Source organism: Mustela lutreola, chromosome 10 (genome assembly GCF_030435805.1).
Source record: "Mustela lutreola isolate mMusLut2 chromosome 10, mMusLut2.pri, whole genome shotgun sequence".
In the NCBI taxonomy this organism is placed as follows: domain Eukaryota; kingdom Metazoa; phylum Chordata; class Mammalia; order Carnivora; family Mustelidae; genus Mustela; species Mustela lutreola.
In genome coordinates, this window is record NC_081299.1 from 32,650,269 (window position 1) to 32,673,293 (window position 23,025).

Consider the following 23,025-nt stretch of genomic DNA (forward strand, 5'->3'; position numbering starts at 1 on the left):
TCCTTGGAGGAAATGAGGTCAGGAAAGGGACCTGGGCATTGGAAGAATTTTGCCCAGAGATATCTCTCTCTCTCTATACACACACACACACACACACACACACACATATTTATGATTTTATTTATTTATTTGACAGAGAGAGAGAGAGGCGGCGAGAGAGGGAGCAGAAGCAGGGGGAGTGGGAGAGGGAGAAGCAGGTTTCCTGCTGAGCCCAGAGCCTTATGGGGCGCTCGATCCCAGGACCCTGGGATCATGACCTGAGCCGAAGGCAGAGGCTTAACGACTGAGCCACCCAGGCGCCCCTGCCCAGGAATGTTGAAATCACCACCAGCTGTGACAGCATGGGGGGCCCCTGAGTCAGGAGCTAAAGCTCCAGGGATGGAGGTGGGTGGCTGGGGTTCCTGATGACTTGCACAAGGAGAGTGATGACAGCCCGGCCCAGAGTTTTAGGGGAGGGAGAGGAGGATAGCCTGGAAGCCACGGGTGAAGAGCAAGGAGCATCTCTCCCACTGGCAGGCTCAGGAATCCCAGCGGCCAGGGAGAGAGAACAACCACAACTGGGAAGGGACACTGGGGAAGCATCATTACTGGGGAGAGCCGGAGGTCAGCTGCACTCAGGAGAAGAAGGCAAAGGGAACACTCACCAGAAAGGTCAAGGATAGGGGATTTGCTGCCCCTTGCATCCCAGAGGGGAGTGCAAAGGGGAGAAGGAGTGGAAGAAGGGAGCAGAAAAGACAATGTCAGAGCCAGGTGGGGTTTAACATCTAGCGAAATGAGGCTGCCTTGGAGACTGGAGTCTTGGGTGATCGATACACGAAAGGGATAAGGGGTTTGCTGAGCTTTGTCTTCATGGTTGCAAGGAAGCTGGTGTTGGTAGGATGGGGGGGTGGGATGGGGATTGGGCGACAGTTGCCAAGTTCTGGGACTCTTCCATTTGACAGAAGAGGAAACTGATCCCCGGAGAGGCGTGTGTCTTGCCAAGTTGTTAAATGACAATAAGGAATTAAGTCAAGTCTCTGACTTGGAGGCCAGTGCTTTGTCCATTTCCCCATAATTGGCTTTCAGCTCAAGTCAGCCCAACCTCTTGCAGTGCCTTTATAAATACATGCGCCCTGAGATATCCCTCAGCTCAGGGCTTTGAAGATGCCAGGCCTTGACTGTGGATTTCTTTCCGAAAGGTAGATGTTATGCATTTATTTGTTTTACATATTTCTTCTGAGCCCAGAGGAACCATGAGTCAATATCTCCTTTCTGAAACTTTCCGTGGTTCTCTCTCAGAGATTATCCTGAACTGCTCCCTCCTTCTCTGCCATCCCCGTACCCTGATTCAGACGCCTGTCAGACCACTTCTCATAATGTGTTAGAATCAGTCGCCCCCTCTCCCCACCCCCTGCCCAAACCAGACTGCTAACTGCCGAACACCCAGATGCTCTGCACAGGTCAACAGCATTCATCACAGTTGTGTGTGGTCTTTCTTCTTCAATTCCAGGGATCACCCCTCCAGCCCCATGCCCAGCCTTCAAGATGGCACCTGTTCCTCAGCTATCGTGGCCCTTCCATGTCACTGTTGCCCTTACCATTTGGCCTCCAGCCCCATGCCCAGCCTTCAAGATGGTGCCTGTTCCTCAGCTGTCGTGGCCCTTCCATGTCACTGTTGCCCTTACCATTTGGTGGCCCTGGGGCCCACATATGCATGGCAAGCGGGAGGGGCCAGGAAATTACTACCACGCCGCTGGAGCAGCTTTCAACCAAAGACAGTGGTGTATAAAAATTACCGGTGGCCGGCTTCCTCTCCCCTTGGGTGGGATGGCTGAGACGTGTGCCCTAAACCATTGCTTGTTGTCGTGAGTAAGCCCCAGTTGCCAAGGGGGTCCCTCACTGGACAACACCTCCTGTCTTGGCCACATCGTCTCTTCCACCCCCCACCTGGGTTTGCTGAAATTACCACTCTAATAATAAACTTCCTGCACTTGTCTCGGGGAGTGCTTCTGGCGTACCCCCTGAACTGACCCTGGACTTGGCCCGGAGTAGGAGCTAGATAAATATTTGCTGAGCAGATGTGTTGAGCGATGGACAGAATGCATCTTTAGGTTGTGTCTGTATGTCCATAAGGAGACAAGTTCCTCGTAGGCACAGATCACCTCGTTCATCCTGGTATCCCTGCTTAATAGTGTGTCTGACTCAGCCCAACAGTTCAATAAAGTTTGAAGTGAATTAAATGACCTGAAAACAGCAGTTGGTGGGGAACAAAAGGGGCCACATAGTGACTGTGGGTTTTAATGAGGTGGAGATAAGATTTCTTTGGGCAGTGAAACAAAGAGCTTTAAAAGGAAGGAGGAGTGGTGATAGCATGTACTCCCTAAAAATAAAAATAACTTCCTTAGGAGAAAGTGGGGGTAGGGTGGAAGGCAACCAGGGGAAACCTGGAGCATCCCTGAGACGCGAGCCAGATCGTGTTTCAAATGGCACATCTTCACAGTGTGACGAGGTAATGCTGAGCTGTCCTTGCCTTATCCACTTACTCTGTTTATACTCTCGCCTCCTTTCTGACAACTTGTAGAGAGTGTCCCTGCCAGCCACTGTCGCACGGTCCTGTGAGAATAGAGGGGTTCTAAATGCTGCCAGGAGTGTGGTTCTTGCTGGCCATCTTGCCATCATGTCCTGTGCTTTTCTTACTTCTGTCTTTCTTTTTTTAAAAAATATTTTATTTATTTATTTGACAGGCAGAGATCACAGGTGGGCAGAGGGGCAAGTAGAGGCAGAGGGGGAAACAGGCTCCCTGCTGAGCAGAGAGCCCAATGCGGGGCTCGATCCCAGAACCCCGAGATCATGACCTGACCTGAAGGCAGAGGCTTAGTCCACTGAGCCACCCATGCGCCCCTGATTTTCTTATTTCTTCTGCTTGCTCTGTACGTGAAGGTTTTTTCCTAGTGCACTAGAAACTGGTTTGCTTTTGAAGCTTTCTCTTGTGAAGCAGGGGTTGTGTGTGCGTGTGCGTGCATGTGTGTGTGTGTGTGTGTGTGTGTGTGTGTAGGCACAGGGGCCAGGAGGACAGTGACCCCTCATGCCTCAGTTCCTCGTTAGCATGGAGACTTGCAGAGTCAGATCTGTTGCAGGGATCCATATGACAAGAAATCTTTCATTTATTTATTTACCTAATTAAAAAAAAAAGATTGAGTGGAGAGAGCAGAGCAGGGAGGACAGAGGACAAGGAAGAGAGAAACTCTAAGCAGACTCGGAGCAGAGTGCAGAGCCTGATGCAGGGCTCAGTCTCCCAACCCTGAGATCACAACCTAAGCCAAAACCAAGAGTTGGGGGCTTCACCAACTGCGTCTCCACAGTGTCCTTAATTTTTTTTTTTTAAGTAATCTCTATACCCAGTGTGGGGCTTAAACCCACAACTCTGAGATCAAGAGCCACATGCTCTACTGACTGAACCAGTCAGGTGCCCTGAGAAATTTTTCATTTAAACGAGGTAAGAGGTGTGAAAGGTCTCAGTAGAGTACCGAAAACACAACAGGTGCTCCATAAAAATTCTCAACCAGTTTCCGATCTGAGTGTCTGCCCTGTGGACTGTCCGTATATTTTCTGTTTCCTTCTATGGGTATGAAGGATTGAGGATGGTCCTTAAGTTTTAGAGCTCTACTTTCTAAGAGTGATTTGCTTCTTTCTAAAGCTATTTCTTGGTATTACAGAGTACATTTCTTTGCTGTTGTATGTACAATGTGAAAGTCTAGTTTTGTAGAATTAATTTAATTTGATACATGAGGTAGAAAAGAACAGGCCCAGTTCTTTGAGAAAAGTCCCATTTTTCCAGGGCGCTTGGGTGGCTCATTCATTAAGTGTCTGCCTTTGGCCCAGGTCATAGTCCCAGGGTCCTGGGTTCGCGCACTGTGTTGGACTCCCTGCTCAGCAGGAAGCCTGCTTCTCCCTCTCCCATTTCCCCTGCTTGGGTTTCTTCTCTCTCTGTCTCCCTCTGTCAAATAAATAAATAAATAATCTTAAAAAAAAAAAAAGTCCAATTTTTCTATCTTGTTTTTAATGTAGTACAATATTTCCAAATATAAATAACAGTTCAAAAGAACATGAGAATATAATGAACCATGAAAGTAGATTATTCTTTTTAGAAGTAATACGGAAAAAATATTGTTGTGGCTTCAAATGGTTGATTTAGACTGGATTGGCCATTGGTCCCTGTACTAATTAGTTTATGGTCTGATATTTTTCATTGTCTTACCGACCTGTTTTGGGACAGAGTGATATAGTTAAAAAAAAAAAAAAAGTGGTTTGAGGCAAAATAGTATATTTCAAGCCCAGCCTAGGAGTCTGGGAGACCCCAAATAATATTCCAGAAACAGCTCTGCTCCCTTCCTCTTGCCCTGTTCCCCACGACAAGGTGATGCCCACTGGGCACTAGTCACATGAGATCCCTTGTTCTCTGAGGCCATGAGCCTCTCATTGCTGAGCGCTTTCCCTACAAGCAGCCGCAGCCAAGCAGAGCCCTGCCCGCCCGCATGGCCTGCATCAGCTCTTCACTCCCTTGGCTTAAGGCCTGTAGACGGCAGTGAAAATGTTAAGGACTCCGGGAAAGGTGACATATTTAAGCCACATCCTGTATTAAGTTCGTCAGGTCCTTTCCTGAGAGCAGATAGGGATGGGACAAGGGGGAGCCATTACTAAGTGGCTCAAGGTCTCAGAACTTGGCAGCAGGTTTGCCAAGAGCCAACCTCACACCCAAGTTGTCCTTGGCCGTGGCTGTGTGGATCCGCAGTTCGTGTAGGTGCCACGCAAGAGTGGCTACCTCTTGTCCCCTACTTCTCGAAGTGGTGATGTCCCTAGGAGTAGGTGGCAAAGAGAACAGGGATGAACGGGGCAAGCAAAGATACCCACGGCAGGGATGCCGGCACCGTGAACACGGGCAGAGGAGGACTGTGCAGATCTGTTCCTGGGCCTGGCCTGGCCCTCAGCTCAGAGCTGGAAGCCGGCATGGTCAGAGCCCACACCTGTCTGGTTGGTGTAGAGCCTCGTTGGCCCGTCTTTAACCCATTCCATTCTTCATTTATTGAAGGCTTCAGTTGGAATGAGCCAGGCCCAAAGATTTACCTTTGGAGGAGAGAGATGAAGTTCTGGTAAGATTTCCTAGGTGTCTGTGAACCTGCTTGGGGCTGAGCTGTCTCCGTCCACCTGTGGCTGGTATTTCCTGAAGCGACTGAATTCTTCTCTTCCCATTTAGAAGTTTAACTGTTCGTCTGTGGCCTCATGTTGGGACTTGAAAGCCACACGTTTCTGCTGCTTCTCATTTCTCTAGGTCACTTTTCTGTTGCAAAGCCATCTTTCTCATCAGGTGGTGCAAGCCTCCCCAAGCTGTTCCCCACCCCCACTCCTCTCCTCTGCTCGGTGGAGTGTGTGTGCCGTGGCGACGCCAGCCCCCGACGTGTGGACGGCTCTGGAGAGTTTCCAGAGCAGATTTGCACATATCCCTGCATCCCTTGATGTCGTCCTGGGCTGTTGCTTCTGCCCTGAGTGTTTACTCACCGTTCTCACCCACTGGAATACTTTTCTTTCATTCTCTGCCTATCAGTTTTGAGGATGCTAATACAGGGTTTGCTTTTTTTTTCCTTTTATATTCTTTTCCCCATGTGCTGTCAGTGGCAAAGGAACAAAGCCCGTACACGTGATGCTGTTTTCCGATGGCAAAGTGAAGATGACCTCAATGCTCTCCATAAGTCATCCCTGAGAGTTACGTTCCAGTCCCTTGGGCTCACACTGTCCGCAGAAGTTCTGGAAACAGCGTATCTTAATGATAACACCTGCCCCCTTGGGTTGAATTGACCGGAACATCTAGAATGGGAGGAAAGTGTGCAAGTTACATCCGTAGAGTAGTTTTGTGATTTTGGTTTCTTTCTTTGCTTCCTTTTGTTTTGTTTTGCTTCCTGTTTTTGTATGGACATGATTCATCCCCCCAACCCGTGGAGAAATAGTAACTTTTCCTCTGTATCTTTGTGTTCTCAGAATTTGGTTGCATAGCCCATTGCTTATGGAATAGAAGACACTGAGCTTAAAGCCTATCTATAAGATGGTTCTGACACTGTTTAAAAGGTTTTCTTTAGAGCCTTTTAAAGACTTCTTTAAGGTTCCCTGAGTCCAGCCAAATCATCCCCTGAACTCACTTCTCATTGCCCTTCCCATCCCATTTCTGGTCTCCGTGGTTCCAGATCTGTCTCCCTGTGGCTTCTGGACAGTTCAGCAAACATCAGGTACCTGTCGTGCCCACGGCACTGTTCTGGGGGCTGGAGACGCAGAAGCGAACTGACAGAGAAAACCATACTCATGGATAGCTGTGTCTCTTGGGGTCAGAGAAGACAAGCCAAGTAAGTCTTCTGCATGGAAGCCCTACAGACACTTGAAGACTGAACTCCCGGTCCTCCAGGTCTTCACTTCAAGCTCGTGCTCCCAGTTTACCAGTGAAATACAGCTCAGGTCCTTTCGCCACAGGGACCAGTTATCTTTGGATGCATTCTACTTTTGATTGATAGCGAATTGATTTTTAATAGATTGGATTTTTTTTTTTTTTTTGGAAGATTTTTGTTGTGGTTATAAAGGCAATATGCACTCGGAGATGTTTTGGAAACTACAGATAAGTATAAAACAGGAAATCACCTGTCATTCCCATTACCCTTTGTTAAAATACTGGTCTATTTCCTTTTAGTCTTTTCTAACTTGTATTTGTCATTTTGTGTCCTTTTTTTTTTTCTACTTATCATTGGCATTTTTGCACTCATTATATTCATAGAAATCATTCAAGTGGTTACATAATTTTTCAGACCAATTTTTATCTTTTTTTTTTTTTTTAAAGTAGAACCTCTGTGCCCAGCGTGGGGCCGGTACTCAGGACCCCGAGATCAAGAGTCTCCTGCTCTACTGACTGAGCCAGCCAGGCACCCCTCCAGACAGACTTTTAAAGGTTAAGTCCTAAAAGACTAGTAAGAAGCCCATAAGTGAACTACTCTGCTTCCTTTTCCTGACATCTCCAGCCTCCTGACCCACTACCCTCTGAGTAATACTTGGGCTCCGTGGAAGAAAGGTGCAGGACTCTATTACCTATTTCCTGTGGCTTCTTCTGACTTGGATTATTGTCAATACGCTGCTTTTCCTTCTTCCCCCTGTTCATTCTTTTGTGTTTCTTCATGATCGTGCTCTGCCCGTCTGTGGGGAGTGTGGCATTGACCGTGGCTTTCTCATTACAGCAGGATTTCCAGGGCCACCTTCAAGGCTGTCTTCTGCTAGGTTCAGTCTTGAGGAGTCGGCTGGAAGCAGTTCTCCTGGCGGGACTGGCCGGCGGCCAGCACGGAGCTCACTCTTGTCCTTCGATTGCAGGCCTGCAGCTGAACCAGAAGGCGCTCACCACTTTCCCCGACGTGGTGCTCGTGCGGGTGCCCACCCCCTCGGTGCAGTCGGACAGTGACATCACAGTCCTGCGCCACCTGGAGAAGCTGGGCTGCCGCCTGGTCAACCGCCCGCAGAGCATTTTGAACTGCGTCAACAAGTTCTGGACGTTCCAGGAGCTGGCTGGCCACGGGGTTCCCATGCCAGACACCTTCTCGTACGGTGCGTGTCCTTGGGATTGGAGCGGACCTTCCCAAACCATCCTGCCTCTCTGTTTTTTCTCTCCCTGAAAGCCCTCTAGGGTCTTGTTGATTTACAGCGGGTCGGAATTCAGCCTCTCAAGTCCTTAACATGGTTGCTCCCTTTGTCTTTTAACTCACCGAGGCTGTGCGTGTGTGGGGTACGCACCATGTGCCCGGTGCCATGCGAGGTGCTGGGCTAGGGTGGTAAGTGACAGTGTCCTGCCCTGGAGGCGCTCCCCACTCATCAGAGCCTGGGGTTGGGGGTGGTCAGTGAACAAATAGGCAGTGTCAGGACAGTAAGTGCCATGATGCCATGATGCGTTAGTGCCGATGGAAAGAACATTCCGGGGAGGATCGTATAATTCAAAGTGTTGTCTGGTTCTGAAAGGACAAGGAACATAAGCGCTGGGATGTGTGTTGGACTTAGCCACAGGGACTCGGCGAATACAGCTGCAGTTTAGTGATGGGGAGACGGCCCAGACTGTCAAGGGCGAGGGAATGAAAGAGAAGTGAGAAAATGCAAACCTGTTTGAGTAACTTGATGGTAGGGATACAAGCTTGTGATTAAGGGGTGAAGCAGGGGCAAGGAATAGGGATTTTGTTTGTTGAAGATGGGAGAGAATGGGGCATGTTTAAAATGGCGATGGGTGGGGCACCTGGGTGGCTGAGTCGTTCGGCATCTGCCTTCATGATCTTGCAGTCCTGGGATCGAGCCCCGCATCAGGCTCCCTACTCAGCGGGGAGCCTGCTTCTCCCTCTCCCATTCCCCCTGCTTGTGTTCCCTTTCTTGCTGTGTCTCTCTTTGTCAAATAAATAAATAAAATCTTTAAAATAGATAGGTAGATAGATAGATAATCGCTTCTCAGCCTTTTGGCTAAGATCAAGTGTAGATAGATAGGCAATTAAAATGGTGATGGAGGGGCGCTGGATGGCACAGTCGGTTAAGCATCCGACTTTTGGTTTCAGCTCAGGTCATGATCTCAGGGTCATGAGATCAAGCCCCATGTCAGGCTCCATGCTCAGTGCATAGTTTGGTTGAGCCTCTCTCCCTCTGCCCCTCCTGCTCAGGCTCTCTCTCACAAATACATCTTTAAAAATAAATAAAATGGTGATGAAACTGGGAACTGGGAGGTTGAAGACCCATCAGAGAGAGCACACTTAACGATACAAGATCCCCAGGAAGGTGAGAGGAAAAGGGGTTTAGAGCACAGGTGCAGGGACAACCTTGGATAAGAAAGAAGACCCCTCCTTCACTGTTTTAAAGGGAAGGGAAAAAGGATATCTGGAGATCAGGAAGCTGGGAGTGCCCTTTTCCTTTTTAAAGATTTATTTATGGGGTACCTGGGCGGCTCAGGTGGTTAAGCGTCTGTCTTCAGGTCATGATCCCAGGGTCCTGGGATTGAGCCCTGCTTCGGGCTCTCTGCTCGGCGGGAGGCCTGCTTCCTCTCTCATGCCCCCTGCTTGTGTTCCCTATCTCGCTGCCTCACTCTGTCAGATAAATAAATAAAATCTTCAAAATATATGTAACGATTTATTTATTTATTTAAGAGAGAGTAGGGGGAGGGGCAGAGGGAGAGCATCTCCAGCAGCCTCCCTGCTGAGTGTGAGTGCAAGATCTCAGGGCCCATGAGATCCGGGCCTGAGACACTTAGCTGACTGAGCCACCCGGGCGCCCTAGGAGCTCCCTTCTGATCATGTGTACTCTTTGTGCAGATGCCCCTGATGATGGACACAGCCTCATTGTGGTTGTGTGTCCGTCATTAACACTGCTGAACCGCAGCCATTTTACTGGGGAAAATTCCTGCCCTGCCTGTAGGGCTGGTAGGAGGCTTACATGAGCTAGAGTGGGTGAGGCCTTTGCCACAGTCACGTACTTGATCAGTGTTGTTTTCTTTATCTCTCTACTCCCACGGATGTTACAGGTGCAAAGTCCATGTCTATCGGATGGCACGGGTCTGAGTTGCTTTAATCAGAGGTACCTGAGGCCCTCAAAGAGTTCGCACAGAGGGGCCGCGCGGGGCGGACATCAGCCTGACCTTCCCTGACTTTCCCCTTCTCTTGGCAGGTGGGCACGAAGACTTTTCAAAGATGATCGATGAAGCTGAGCCCCTGGGCTACCCAGTCGTGGTGAAGAGCACTCGAGGACACCGGGGTCAGTGCCGCGCCTCCCGGCCTCCCTTGGGGCCACTCTGCTGCTGGCTCATCAGGCTCGGCCCAGCGCTGCTTAGAGAAGTGGAGCGCCCCCTCACGGGGCTCGCGGTGTCATCTGTCTCCCGTCCCCTCCTCGCTGCCCCCATGGTCCTTGCTACCTCAGACCCTTCTTGTTCACTCCCTGGACTCCTGACTTGACTCTGAGTGGTCTCCCTAGTCCCGGTGTCAGTGTGTCCTCTTTTCTTAGGGAGTCATTTCTCTGAGACATCTGTTTGTCTCACTCCCTCACTAAAAAGCCCTTCTAAGAGCCTTTTTGCCTCTTGGACAAGGTCTGTGTTCGTTGCCATCGCCCTGAGGCCCAGTAGCTTCATCCTTCCTGTGCAGCCTGCATCAGCCTTTGCCACATGCCCTCTCCGTCGTCCACTGTCGACTACTTCGCTAGCTAGACCACGTATTGTCTTTAAACCTCTGCCCTCTTCCCTCTGCTGGCAGTGGCGTCTTCCTCTGGCCTCTAGTGAACCTCTGCTCTCACATAAGGGCCTGCTGGCCTCCCCCTCCACTGTTGTTTCTTTCCCCTCCACGTGCCTGGTCCTCTTCTCTCCCCACCAGCTCGGCCTTTGTGTTTCTGTGGTGCTCAGTCCACGGCTCTAGCATGGCACTGCCCGTTACGACAGTTCCAAGTGCATACGCGTCTCCCCCTGGCTGGCAGGGTGCTGCTCAGGGGCGGGAATCCGGTCCGGGGCCTCTTGGTCCCCGGGACCTGCTGCAGAACTCGGTGCAGAGCAGGGACTGGTGACGGAGAGGAGCTCGCATGCAGCAGGAAGCTCTCCCGCAGCCTGGGAGCAGGTCCCCCCCCACCGCCCGATGCGACTTCCACGCTCAGGGCATCTGCAGTGAGGGGAGGCCCCCAAAACAGACACGTGATGAGCAGTTCCTGTGCCATAGGGGATGGGGCAGTGAGATGAACTAGACTCAGTCCCTGCTCTCAGGGAGCTGCAGTGTGCAGGGAGTAGAGACGGTCACATCACAGGGTGATCACCTCCCTGGCAGGCTGGTCCAGCACCTGCTTGCGCTGGACAGAGGCCACGTGGCGGGGAAGGCCTCCCTGGAGGAGGAGGAGACTGAAGTTGGATAGTGGAATTCAGACTGGAGGAAGTGAGTAAGCAAGCGTATGGAGGCAGGTGTGAGCAAAGTCACCCGTGGGAGCCAAAGGGTCCCGTTGAGGAGAAAGGAATGAGTTTCGGGGGCAAGGGGGGCCCTTAATGCTATTCAGTAGATATGCTACAGTGCTCAAGTTCAATGTCTAGTTTTTTTTTATTGTGCTAAAGTATACATAATTGAGAATTCAACTAATGTTTATTGAGTGCCCACAGAGTGCCAGGCCCTGTTGTAGACCCTGGGGATACAGATAGGAACAAAACAAAAACTGTCCTCAAGGAGCTCCCATTGTAGAAGGGTAAAACAGACAATAAATGGAAATTAAATAAAATAAATGGTATTTTCAAACATTAAATATTGAGGTGTGGGGCGCCTGGGTGGCTCAGTCAGTTAAGCATCTGACTCTTGATTTCGGCTCAGGTCATGATCTCAGGGTCATGACATTGAGTCCTGCGTCAGGCTCTGTGCTGAGTGTGGAGCCTGCTTAAGATTCTCTCTTTCCTTCTCTCCCTCTGCCCCTCTCACTCCCACTTGATTGCTCGCTCTCTCTCAAAATATAAAAATAAAAAACATTTAAAAATTGAGATGTAATTCACATAACAAACAGTTCACCATTTTTAAGTGTACAATTTAGTGGATTTTAGTATATTCACTATCGTGTCCAATCATAGCCATTATCTAATTTCAGAATATTTTCATCCCCCCGAAAAACCCCTGAACCTAATAGGGGCCAGTCACACTTGCCTCCCCTGGACCCTGGCAACCACTCATCTACTTTGTGTTTCTATGGATTTGCCTATTTTGAACATTTCTTATCAGAGAATCATCCAGTATGTGACCTTTTGTGTCTGGCTCCTTCTGCTTAGCATGATGTTTTCATGGGTCATTCATGTCGTGGTGTAGATCAATCCTGCATTCCTTCTTATCCCTCCCTAATAACCTGTTGTATGGCTTGCCCACATTTGTTTATCTGCTCGTGAGCTGGTGGACATCTGAGTTTTTTCCATTGTGGCTTTATCAATAATGCTGCTGTAAACATATATTTTCCTTTCTCTTGGGTATCTATCTAAGCCTGGAATTGTGGGATCCGACGGTAACCTTATGATTAGCCTCAGAGGAACTGCTGCACTGTTTTCTACAATGGTTATGTCATTTTAGGGCCCACCAGCAGTATATGAGGGTTCTGATTTCTCATCATTCTTAGTAATCCTTGTTTTATTCATTTACTCCTTTATTTATGATTGGGGTTTTTTTGGAGTACTAAATAAAACTTTTTTTTTTAAGATTTTATTTATTTATTTGAGACACACAGAGCACAAATAGGGAGGCGGAGCAGAGGGAGAGGGAGAAGCAGGCTCCCTGCTGAGCAAGGAGCCCGGTGTGGGGCTTACTCCCAGGACCCTGAGGTCATGACCTGAGCTAAAGGCAGCCACTTAAGTGACTGAGCCACCCAGGATGCCCCTAAATAAAACTTTTTGACTGTATATATTTGAACATTTATAGCCTGAAAAGTGGGCAGGCCTAACTCTTAGAATATACATATATGAATGTCCTCTTTGCCTTGACAAATTAAGCAAATAGTCACCATACTTCTACCATAAAAGCAAGCCACAAGCCAAAATACATGTTTCCCAAGCATTAGTAACGTAGGGGCCCACTTCATTTATTGATTTTTATTTATTTATTTTATTTTATTTTTTTTAAAGATTTTATTTATTTATTTGACAGAGAGAGAGATCACAAATAGGCAGAGAGACAGACAGAGAGAGAGATGAGGAGAAGCAGGCTCCCTTCTGAGCAGAGAGCCCCATGCGGGACTCGATCCCAGGCCTCTGGGATCATGACCTGAGCCGAAGGCAGAGGCCCAACCCACTGAGCCACCCAGGCGCCCCCATTTATTGATTTTTAAATGAATTTTTAAAATCTTTTTTGAGATCTGATTGATTACAGTATAATGACTGAATATATACATTGCAGAATGGTCAGCACAGTAAGTCTAGGTAACATCCATCACGTACAGAATCTTTTTCTTATGATAAGAATTTTTAGCAACTTGCGCATTTGTGTTTTGTTTTAATTCTCACCATCCCAGTGAGTGGAAGGAGGCATCTGACTGTGGTTTTGCTTTCTATTTCCCTAATGAGTAGTGATGTCAAGCATCTTTTCATGTGGTTATTAGGCATTTGTAGATCTTTGGACAACTGTGTATTCAGATCCTTTGCCCACTTTTCAGTTGGGTTATTGGCATCCTGATTGCTGAGGTTTATTTGTTTTTCTGTTTAAAGATTTATTTATTTATTGGGGGGGAGGGGCAGAGGGGAGAGAGAGAGTGGATTCCACGCTGAGTGCAGAGCCCAGCTCAGGGCTCAGTCTCATAACTCTGAGATCAGAGTCTGAGCCAAAGCCTGGAAGAGCTGGATGGTCAACCAACTGCACCACCCAGGGGCCCCTTTTTTATTGCTGAGTTTTGTTTTTTTTTTTAAGATTGTATTTATTTGACAGAGAAAGAAATCACAAGTAGGCAGAGCAGCAGCAGAGAGAGAGGTGGAAGCAGGCTCCCTGCTCAGCAGAGAGCCCAATGCGGGCCTTGATCCCAGGACCCTAGGATCATGATCTGAACCGAAGGCAGAGGCTTAACCCACTGAGCCACCCAGGCACCCCTATTGCTGAGTTTTTAAGAGTTCATAACATAACGGACATAATTTGAACCTGTTTCTTCCCCACCATGTGTTGTCTTTTTACTTTCTTGATAGTGTCCTTGGATGTGGAGAAGGTTTTGATTTCAATGGAGTTCAGTTCATCTGGATTTTTTCTTTGGTGGCTTGTGCATTTAGTTGTCATTTTGTGGCTACCTAATCCAAGGTCACACAGATTGATACTTAGGTTTCCCTGTGAGCGTTTTATAGTTTTAGCTCCTACTTCAGGTCTTTGATCCCTTTGAAGCTAATTTTGGTATATGGTGTGAGGCAGGGGTCCAGCTTCCTTCGTTTACATGTGGATATCCAGTTTTCCCGGTATTATTTGTTAAAGACAATTCTTTCCTTGATGGGATGCTTTTATAACTCTTGACAAAAAGCCCCTGACCTCTGTGTGAGGCTCTCCTCTGGGCTCTCGGTTCTATTCCATTGATCCATGTATCTGCCATCCTATGCCAGGCCACACTATCTTCATGACTGTAACTTTGCAGTATGTTTTGTAGTTGGGAAGTTGGACTCCAGCTTTGTCCTTTTACTCTTTTTTTTCAAGATTGTGTTGGATATTTGGGATCCTTGCCTTTCCGTGTGAATTTGGCAGTATAATGTAAAATCTGCTTGTCAACTTCTGCAAAAAAGGAAGTCAGACTTTTTTGGTGGGGACTGTGTCAGATCTGTAGATAGTGTTGCTGTCTTAACAATATTAAGTCCTCTGGTCCCTGAACAAGGGGCTTCTTTCCATTTATTTAGTTCTTTAATTCTCTCAGAAATGTTTTTTGTTTTTTTCTTTTTTTTAAGAAGCATCTTTTTTTTTTTTTTTTAAAGATTTTATTTATTTATTTATTTGACACAGAGAGAGAGAGAGAGAGAGATCACAAGTAGGCAGAGAAGCAGGCAGAGAGAGAGGGGGAAGCAGGCTCCCCGCTGAGCAGAGAGTCCCATGCAGGACTCCATCCCAGGACCCTGAGATCATGACCTGAGCCAAAGGCAGAGGCTTAACTCACTGAGCCACCCAGGTGCCCCATCTCAGAAATGTTTTATAGTTTTCAGTGATAAGTCTTGTTCTTCTTCGGTTAAATTTATTCCTAATGTTTTTGATCCTTTTTGATACGCTGGTAAATGGGATTGTGTTCTTAATTTCGTTTTTAGGTTGTTCATCACTAGTGTAACATGTCGTATCTTAGGGGAAATGGGCGGGGAGTAGACAAACGGTAGCAGTAGTTAGACCCTAGTATATGGAAATAAATCTAAAGAAAGCAGTGGAATGGTACAGCTCTGCCCCTGAGAAAGTTATTAATCTTGTAGACTTTTATTTCCCTCTACTATAAAACAAAAATAACTATCCTCTCCTAATGGCTTCTTAGGGCTAGTATGAGGTGTAAATGAAATAATGAAATAATGAAAAAACAATGTGTTTGGCTCAGGGTGTATGATTAATCTTGGTCCTCTTTCCCACTCTCTCCTCCCTTTTCCTCTGTGCCTGAAAACTATAGCTCCTTTATTAATTTTTTTGAAGATTTTATTTATTTATTTGACACAGAGAGAGAGTGAGCACAAGCAGGGGGAGCAGCAGGCTCCCAGCCTGAGGGAGAGAGGGAAGAAGGCTCCCAGCTGAGCAAGGAGCTTGATGCAGGACTCGATCCCAGGACCCTGGGATTATGACTTAAGCTGAGGCAGCTGCCTAACCAACTGAGCCACCCAGGCGTCCCACTAAAGCTCCTTTGGTAACTGCAGACTAAACCTGCCACCTGTCAGGAACCAAGAAACCAAGTCCCTGTATCAAGCCCCCATCTCTGTGAAAATCCTACCTAATGTCCAGGGAACCCTCAGGGCCCATACTTGAATCCCAGCCATGTGTGGTCAGATGCCAGATCTCCTGGTGCCAAGTGTGCAGTGATGGAGACATGTGTTGGAGGTTACTTCTCAGTCTTCTGTACCACTAGGGGCTGATACCCATCACTCTTGTTATTCAGACTTCAGAAGGGTCCTACTCCTTTTAGTGTAGTGACACAAATCTTAGGAAAACCTTCTCTTTGTTCCATAACAGGAAGGCAGAGACTGGGTGTGCTCATGTCGGATTTGCAGAGCAAACCTCTGAGGAAGTCCTGCTCCGATATGTCAGTTAATATGCAAATGGGAAAGCAGATGTTAAGTAATGACAAAAGCACTGGTGATTCGAGCAGAAAAGAAAGGATTTGGAGTCAAGCAGGAATTCTTTCTCCAGATAGCAATAGAAGTATAGATCATTCCATTTAGAATTCAACAGGTATAGCCAGATAGTTTTCTTACGCTTTAGAGGAGGAGGGGGTCCGTCGGGGCTCCCTCTTTGAACTCCCATAGTGTTGGCATAGATCTCTGTTAATGCTCTATCATGCTGTATTAGAGTTCCCTTTTGTGGATCTCTGTCTGCCTAGCCTTAGAATTCCTCTAAGTGTGTTTAGTTAATTATGTTCTGTAAACATGGATTGACACCTGCTTTGTACTTCGAGCCCAGTGTGAGGTTTGGCGGATTAACAAAGTGGGTTAGAGACGGACTCTGCCTCATCAGCATCCTGGAGTGATAGGAGATGCTTTTGGAACTGAGCTGACTAGATCCTCAGGATTTTATTTTATTTTATTTTATTTGGCCTCGCCTCTGTGTTTCTGGAATAACCTCATTATTCCATCCTGGAAAAAAAGGGTTGTGGTGAGGGGAGAGAGGGACGTGAGTAAAACCAAGAGAACACAAGGTTCGGCGGCCATTTGGTAAGAACCAAGAGTCTGGTCAGAGAAACAGAAGAGGCCGAGGGAAGGCAGGTTCAGAAAGAACCGACAGCTGTGTGGGACAGGGAGACGGGAGGGCAAGGACTCCCCTCGAAGCCTTCTCTGACTCCTCCTCTTGCTCTTTATATTTCTTAAAGGAAAAGCTGTTTTTCTTGCCAGAGATAAACATCACCTCTCGGACATCTGCCATCTGATCCGCCATGACGTGCCCTACCTGTTCCAGAAGTATGTGAAGGAGTCACACGGCAAAGACATCCGGGTGGTGGTGGTAGGGGGCCGGGTGATAGGCTCCATGCTTCGCTGCTCCACTGATGGACGGATGCAGAGCAATTGCTCCCTCGGTAAGGGACAAAAGTTCTCGGTCCATTTCCTCACTACGGATTTTTCCTTAGGGTATTTGTACCGGTTCAGTACATGTGGATCGAGCCCTTCTATCTTGTCAAACCCTCTGCTAGGCTCTGGGATCACAGATAAGGATTAGAAACAAGCCCTGTCCTGTCACAGCAAGCAGCCCGGGAAGGGGACAGATGGGTGTAGGTGCTGTGACAGAGGTCAGGCCTAGGTATCAGAGCACTGAGATGGAACCCTCTCTGGTAGGGGTTGGAACTCAGCAGTTGGGTTTCACCCAGGGAGTGACATGAGGATCCATGTTCGAGAAAAACCGACAGGCAGGTAGAGGAGGGACTGAAGGCAGAGACAAGGCGGAGGAGTTTGGAAGATTTTTACAGTTGCTCGGGCAGGAGGTAATGACCGTCTGCACTGAGGCAGTGGCAGAAGGCAGAGCGCATTCTGCTTTTACATTGTCATCGAGGATTGGATTTTCCTTATATGTTTGATACAGTGAGAAAGCTACAGTTTATGTTTGGATCAAAAGCATAACCCCATCTCATGAACCTGTTGTTTATCTTGTTTTCTGTCGCGGTGAATGGAGACATTGCAGGAGGGATGTAAATTCTTGTCCCCATCACAGAAAGCTTCCGTCATCCTCACTGAATGAATGTGTTGTGGGTAATACGATAATACGATAAAACACATGCCCAGGGTTAGATCCTAACTGGCCCTGTGGGTGTACCAAGGTAGTGAGTAACAGAGGCTGAGACGCAGTTCCGTCCTTCCTTCACGAATACTGGTCAAGAGCAGTCGCCACCAGTAGACTCCATGAGAGTGCACTTAACAGAGAGAGTCCCTGCCCTGGGACAGCTGTGGCTCCACAGAGGACAAGACCCGAAAGCAGGTCATTGCAAGACACGGTGATGTAGTGTCGTGATGGGGGCAGATGCCACGCTCAGGCTGGCACAGTGCTGAGTACCCAACATCTCCTTTTCGTGTGTGGTACCACCCCATGGAACCTGGTGTTTTATGTTGTCTTTTTTAGTCACCATATAATGTGCATTCTTTAACAAGGTAGGAACCAGATGGTTTTGCCATTTATCCTTGTTGCTTTTCCTGGTGAGCTAGTCTGAAACTCTTTTATAGCCTTTTCCTTATGCATTTGAACAGGTGGGGAAGGGACCTGTTAAGGTGAAGGCATTAGTTGGACCTTAGACTGTAGGTCTTAAGTCCTTCCAAGGAGACTATTGAACCTGAGGTTAGCTCTGTTGTAGGTGAGGGCAGCCAGACTCTCTGTCTTTGGCACAGGATTTTGTCTCACAAGCCTTTCCATCCCCCTCTTCCTAAAACATAATGTTAATTTTTTTTCAGATTTTTTTTTTTTAGAGGTGCGGGGGAGGGGCTGAGGGAGAGAGAGAGAGAATCCCAGGCAGATTCCATGCTGAGTGTGGAGCCCGACATGGGGCTTAGTCCCATGACCCAGAGATCCTGACCTGAGCTGAATTCAAGAGTCGGACGCTTTACTGACTGAGCCACCCAGGCGCCCCAACATAATGTTAATTTTGCTTTTTCTGTACAAAAGGAATCCACTTTCACATAGAACATGGCAAAGTCCAGTGAAAAAAATACTTATTAATCCCACCCTTTAAAGACAGGCGTTGTTAACTTTTGTGTATTGTTCTTTCCGGCAAGATCTTTTGCACAGTTGTGGTCATGCTGCGAGTCTTAAATCCTTCCAAGTATTTTTCCATGGGATCACCAGTGCTCTACGAGCATTATTATTCATGATTTTAAAATATGCTGCTTTCCTCTGTTGCGAGAGATTTGTGGTTTTTCATTTACTTACCAACAAATGTTTAGTGAGCGCCTATTATGTCTCAGGATTTTGATTTTCCAGTATTTTAAAAACCCTGCCATCAACATCTTGGTGCATAAAGCTTTTTTCCATTACATAAGATTATTTCCTTAGTGGTAGGTCAGAGGAAATAAACATTTTAAAAACTCTTAGATAAGAAATGGCCCTATTGTTTTCCCAAAGGGCGTCCTGATTTCCAAGCAGATCTTCCGTGAGTAATAAGAATGGCTGTCTCTCTGCCCCCTCTCCGTATGGCCCCATCTCTTCTTTGAAGGGCCATCGTGTCCCTGGTGTTTGACGTCACCACTATGTCGCTGTGCTTTCCCCACAGGCGGTGTGGGTGTCATGTGCCCGCTGACAGAGCAAGGCAAGCAGCTGGCTATTCAGGTGTCCAACATCCTGGGCATGGACTTCTGTGGCATCGATCTCCTCATCATGGACGACGGCTCCTTTGTGGTGTGTGAGGCGAACGCCAACGTCGGCTTCCTAGCCTTCGACCAGGCGTGCAATTTAGATGTGGGTGGCATCATCGCAGACTACACCATGTCCTTGCTGCCCAATAGGCAGACTGGCAAGATGGCCGTCCTCCCGGGACTGTCCAGTCCCAGGGAGAAGAAAGAGCCAGATGGCTGCGCTTCAGCTCAGGGAGTTGCAGAGAGCGTCTACGCCATCAACAATGGGTCTACCTCTAGTGAGAGTGAGCCTGAACTGGGAGAGATCCGGGATTCCTCAGTGAGCACAACCGGGGCCCCGCCCCCCATGCTGCCCGAAGCCAGCTACAACATTAACAACAGGATTGCTTCCGAATTAAAACTTAAGTGAATTCCTGCTTTTTGGCAGCATTTAAACCAAATCCTACTGCTTCCCTATAGTTTTGAGTGAATAAAATCCGGACTAATGTGATTTCATTTGCACAGAAACTAGAAAATCCCATCTGGGCACTCAGCATTCTTTCTAACGATGATTTAAGCAAACGGCTTAGCTTTGTGGTTTTTACAGAGACTAATACAAAAACACTCACCAAGAGCAACATCCCAAGCGGTCGGCTGGAGACCGGGGTCTGCCGCGAGCACTTGGATGCTACGGCTGCCTCTGAAGGCGCTGACTGTGCTGCTGCCTCTGGCTGTTACCAGCAGAGCCCAGGAACTCAGAACGGGTCCCGGAAGCGCTGCACTTAGGAGCCACCACCCGGTGGAGGGGGGCTGCGGAAGAGACGCAACGCAACTGCACTAACGAGCTCTTCACCAAGTGTGTGTGTGTGTGTGATGCTTGAAGGATACGCAGTTCAGTCTCTGCTCCCCGTCAAATCACCATCTTGGCCATATTTCTCTGACACTCAGGATATGGTGTTTTAGGGAGCTTCCTCATTAGCATTTTCAATGAAGCACTTTGTAGAAAGTTTGAGAGCGAGCGTTATCTGACATCACCGGTTGGCAGATCTCCTGCTGTGGAACTGGGGCTTTCTACAAATTGCTTTGCCACGCTGAACTTACAGACCCTGCTTCAACTAATGCCAGCCCCAGCAGCCTCTTGCACCTTTGCTGCCTTTGGCCTCAGCTGGAAATGCACTTCAATGAGCTAGTGGCCACATACTTTATTTCTTACGCGTGCACTAGAATCGAATGCCATGAACTTTCTTGTCAGTGGACTCTGTTCATTTGTCATCCAGAAGCCGGTGGGTTTTTAATCACAGAAAGCTACTGGAAGATAATCATTTCCCCTTCTCTCCTAAACTTTGTGTACTGCTTAGCTCTAGAAGGTTTCCTTGAATGCACTGGTGTAGTGGGCCTGTTGGGTGGATAGAGCCATTGGAAACACATTCTAATCGCCTTGACATTCTAGTCCCGGCCAAGTTCCCGAGACCTGTCTTTCCCCACTTTTTCCAAACCGGGGAGACTCGGGAATTACTCACTGCACCTTCAGCAGGAGGGCGGTTGGATAATGTAGGCGGGACACCAAGTGCTTTTCATTTTAACTGTTTAAGCAGTAGATAATGATCCTTCCCTTGGGTGACATCGTGGAGATGGGGTTTTCCATTTCTGCCTATGTGAAGTATGAGAATGAGCAAGACTCCCTTTTCAACCAAATACACTAAAATGTAAGCACTCAAGAGTTACCATAATCCTTGTCATTTCCTTAGGAGACTATACTCTTGAGCTGTGATGTTGCATGTGCCCAGGACTGATAGAAGTCCTCTTTGGAATTATCTCTGAGGTCTTGCAAGGCAAGAGGCCTCACAGCCTTATAATCAGACTTCAGTTCTCACACCACCCCTCCCCAGAGGTGGTCCCAAACTCTGTCATCCTTTTTATTTTTCAGACTTACCTTCTAATGCTCTTTGGCTATTAAAAAAAAAAAAAAAAAATCTTCCCTCAAAAAATAAGTCTATCCATAAAGGATAACAATGAGAAAGCGTACAAGTGGACAGTTTCCAAAGAAGGCTCTAGACATAGTCACGGACTAAACATCGTCCATCTTCCCCAGGTGACTAGTTTGAAGGCAGCAACACCCATTCGGGTGTATAAATTCCTGTATTTACTCTGCTATAAGTATAAAATGTGTATAAAGTCAAAACTATTAACATTTTTTTTCACAACACATTTAAATAGAAATTGGCTTTTTAAATACTGTGGCTAAAAGCACATCTCACCAAGTAACACTTAGACAATTGAACAATGTTCGGCTCCATGTCCTGGAGATACCGTCCTACACAATTGTAGTTCAGACGCTCCAACATAGGGTGCATGCCACTCAGTTGTAACTCTAGTAATGTGTCTTGTACAGTTGACAAATAATAATACTTCACTTTTATGCAGGTTAAGACATTTACCTTACCTCTACCACTCAGGGTGGGTTTAGAAGGATAGTTCTAGGTCTGTTCTTGTTGGAATTGTCCGAACACTTTCTGTGTAAACATCTGAACCAAGTGATGACCTTCTGGAAGCTGCATTCACTCATTCCCACTGTTCAGTGTAAGCCCAGTCTCCCCACTTGATCTAAAAGAACGCTAGAAGGCCCTGTCCCGAGTGGAGCACCGAGAGGGTGCTTCCGGATTGGCTTCCGGATTGTCAAAGGGGGCCCATCTTCCAACTGCTAGTGACATCTATATAGTCATTGCCACCATTGCTTGAAATCTAGCCCAGCCCGGAAGCAGAGAGAGCTAGATCACACCTGGATCACAGCTCCCGCTTCCCCACACACCCATGTCCCCCTGGATTTCCCAGACGGGCCATGGGCCCTGTGAGCCTTGGTCATGGGTCTAGGCCACACTCATTCCAGCTGTCTGCAAGTCCTGCTGCTGGAAGGAACATGGGACACAGAGCCAGTTCCTGGTTCTGGCTCTCCCCTTAAAGAGCTGACAACCTTGCACAATCCAGGAGGCTCTGCCTCCCATTTTTCCCCTTCTAATAGGGCAGATGGCTGTTTACCTCTTAAGGGTGCTTTGAGCTTGAAGTGAGTTGATCGATGAGACTGTGCACCATGTGGGAGGTAGTAGAAGAATACCTCCCACATCTGGTTTTGTAAGTTTCTCATCATCCCTCTTCTGAGGGAGTCAAGGGCCATGAGTTCTTGAGTTCTTGGCATCAGCACAGTAAACAGTGGTAGGGGGGCCTGAAAAAAGGATGCAGCTTCTCAGAGAGCTTTACCACCTGGAAGGAGTAAGGCTCTCAGTGTATCCACATAGCCTTCTGGATGTATCTGAACCTGAACCTGAAACTCCTGACTCTCTTATACCAAGTAACAGTCTTCCTTAATGTAACATAAATTGCAGTGTCTGTATACGGTCTTCCCATTACCTGATAGTAGCATCTTGAAACTGGTCAAAACTTGAATGCCAATAGCTCCATCACTCAGAATATATATGATTCTGCACTTGGGAAAAACGTCTTCATGCTATCTGTCTGATTGCTGCGGGGTACGGTTTTTCGAGAATGTGGGTCTGGGGCTGTAGGTCTTTAAAACCTGATAAAACAGTGAAAGTGGATTATAAGCTCTTAACCACCACCATGGCAGACTCTTTGCTCCCAGCTAACAGGAGTCGGTGACAACTGCAGATGGGGCGAGGAGGAAAGGGAAGGAGACAGGTCTTGGGGTAGTTTTGTGACATTTCAGGGGAAGAAATAAGAAATTGGAATCGTTTGAAATTCCGGGGAGAAGGAAGAAAAAATGGCTCTTCTGGGGGTTTAAACGAAAGAATGATGCACACGTCTTCATTAGAGGAAGGGTTCCTTGAAACTATAAAGAAAATGAACGACACGGATTCTCATTAGGTTTGGGGAAGTGGGAGAGACATGCCTTGGCTCTTCCTTAAGTCCTGACGAATGCTGGCCCTGATGCAAGTCCAGGGAGATGGAGGTAACTTGCTGGGGGCTCCAGGGTCCCCCAGGTAACAGCTGGTCCTTCTGCAGAAAACCGTGGGCAGGCAGGCCTGGAGCCGCAGTGCCCT

At 47.7% G+C, this 23,025-nt stretch overlaps 1 protein-coding gene across 1 annotated transcript in view; it reads left to right on the top strand.

Annotated features, from left to right (window-relative positions):
• Nucleotides 1-22,462, top strand: part of RIMKLA (ribosomal modification protein rimK like family member A) — a 31,964-nt gene extending 9,502 nt beyond the window's left edge. Inside the window, exons 2-5 of the mRNA XM_059136602.1 lie at nt 7,378-7,608; nt 9,694-9,780; nt 16,531-16,734; nt 18,910-22,462. Of these exons, the coding sequence (XP_058992585.1) occupies nt 7,378-7,608; nt 9,694-9,780; nt 16,531-16,734; nt 18,910-19,400 (1,013 nt within the window). The 3' untranslated portion in view covers nt 19,401-22,462. The remainder of the gene's footprint in view (nt 1-7,377; nt 7,609-9,693; nt 9,781-16,530; nt 16,735-18,909) is intronic.
• The last annotated feature ends 563 nt before the right edge of the window (nt 22,463-23,025 follow it).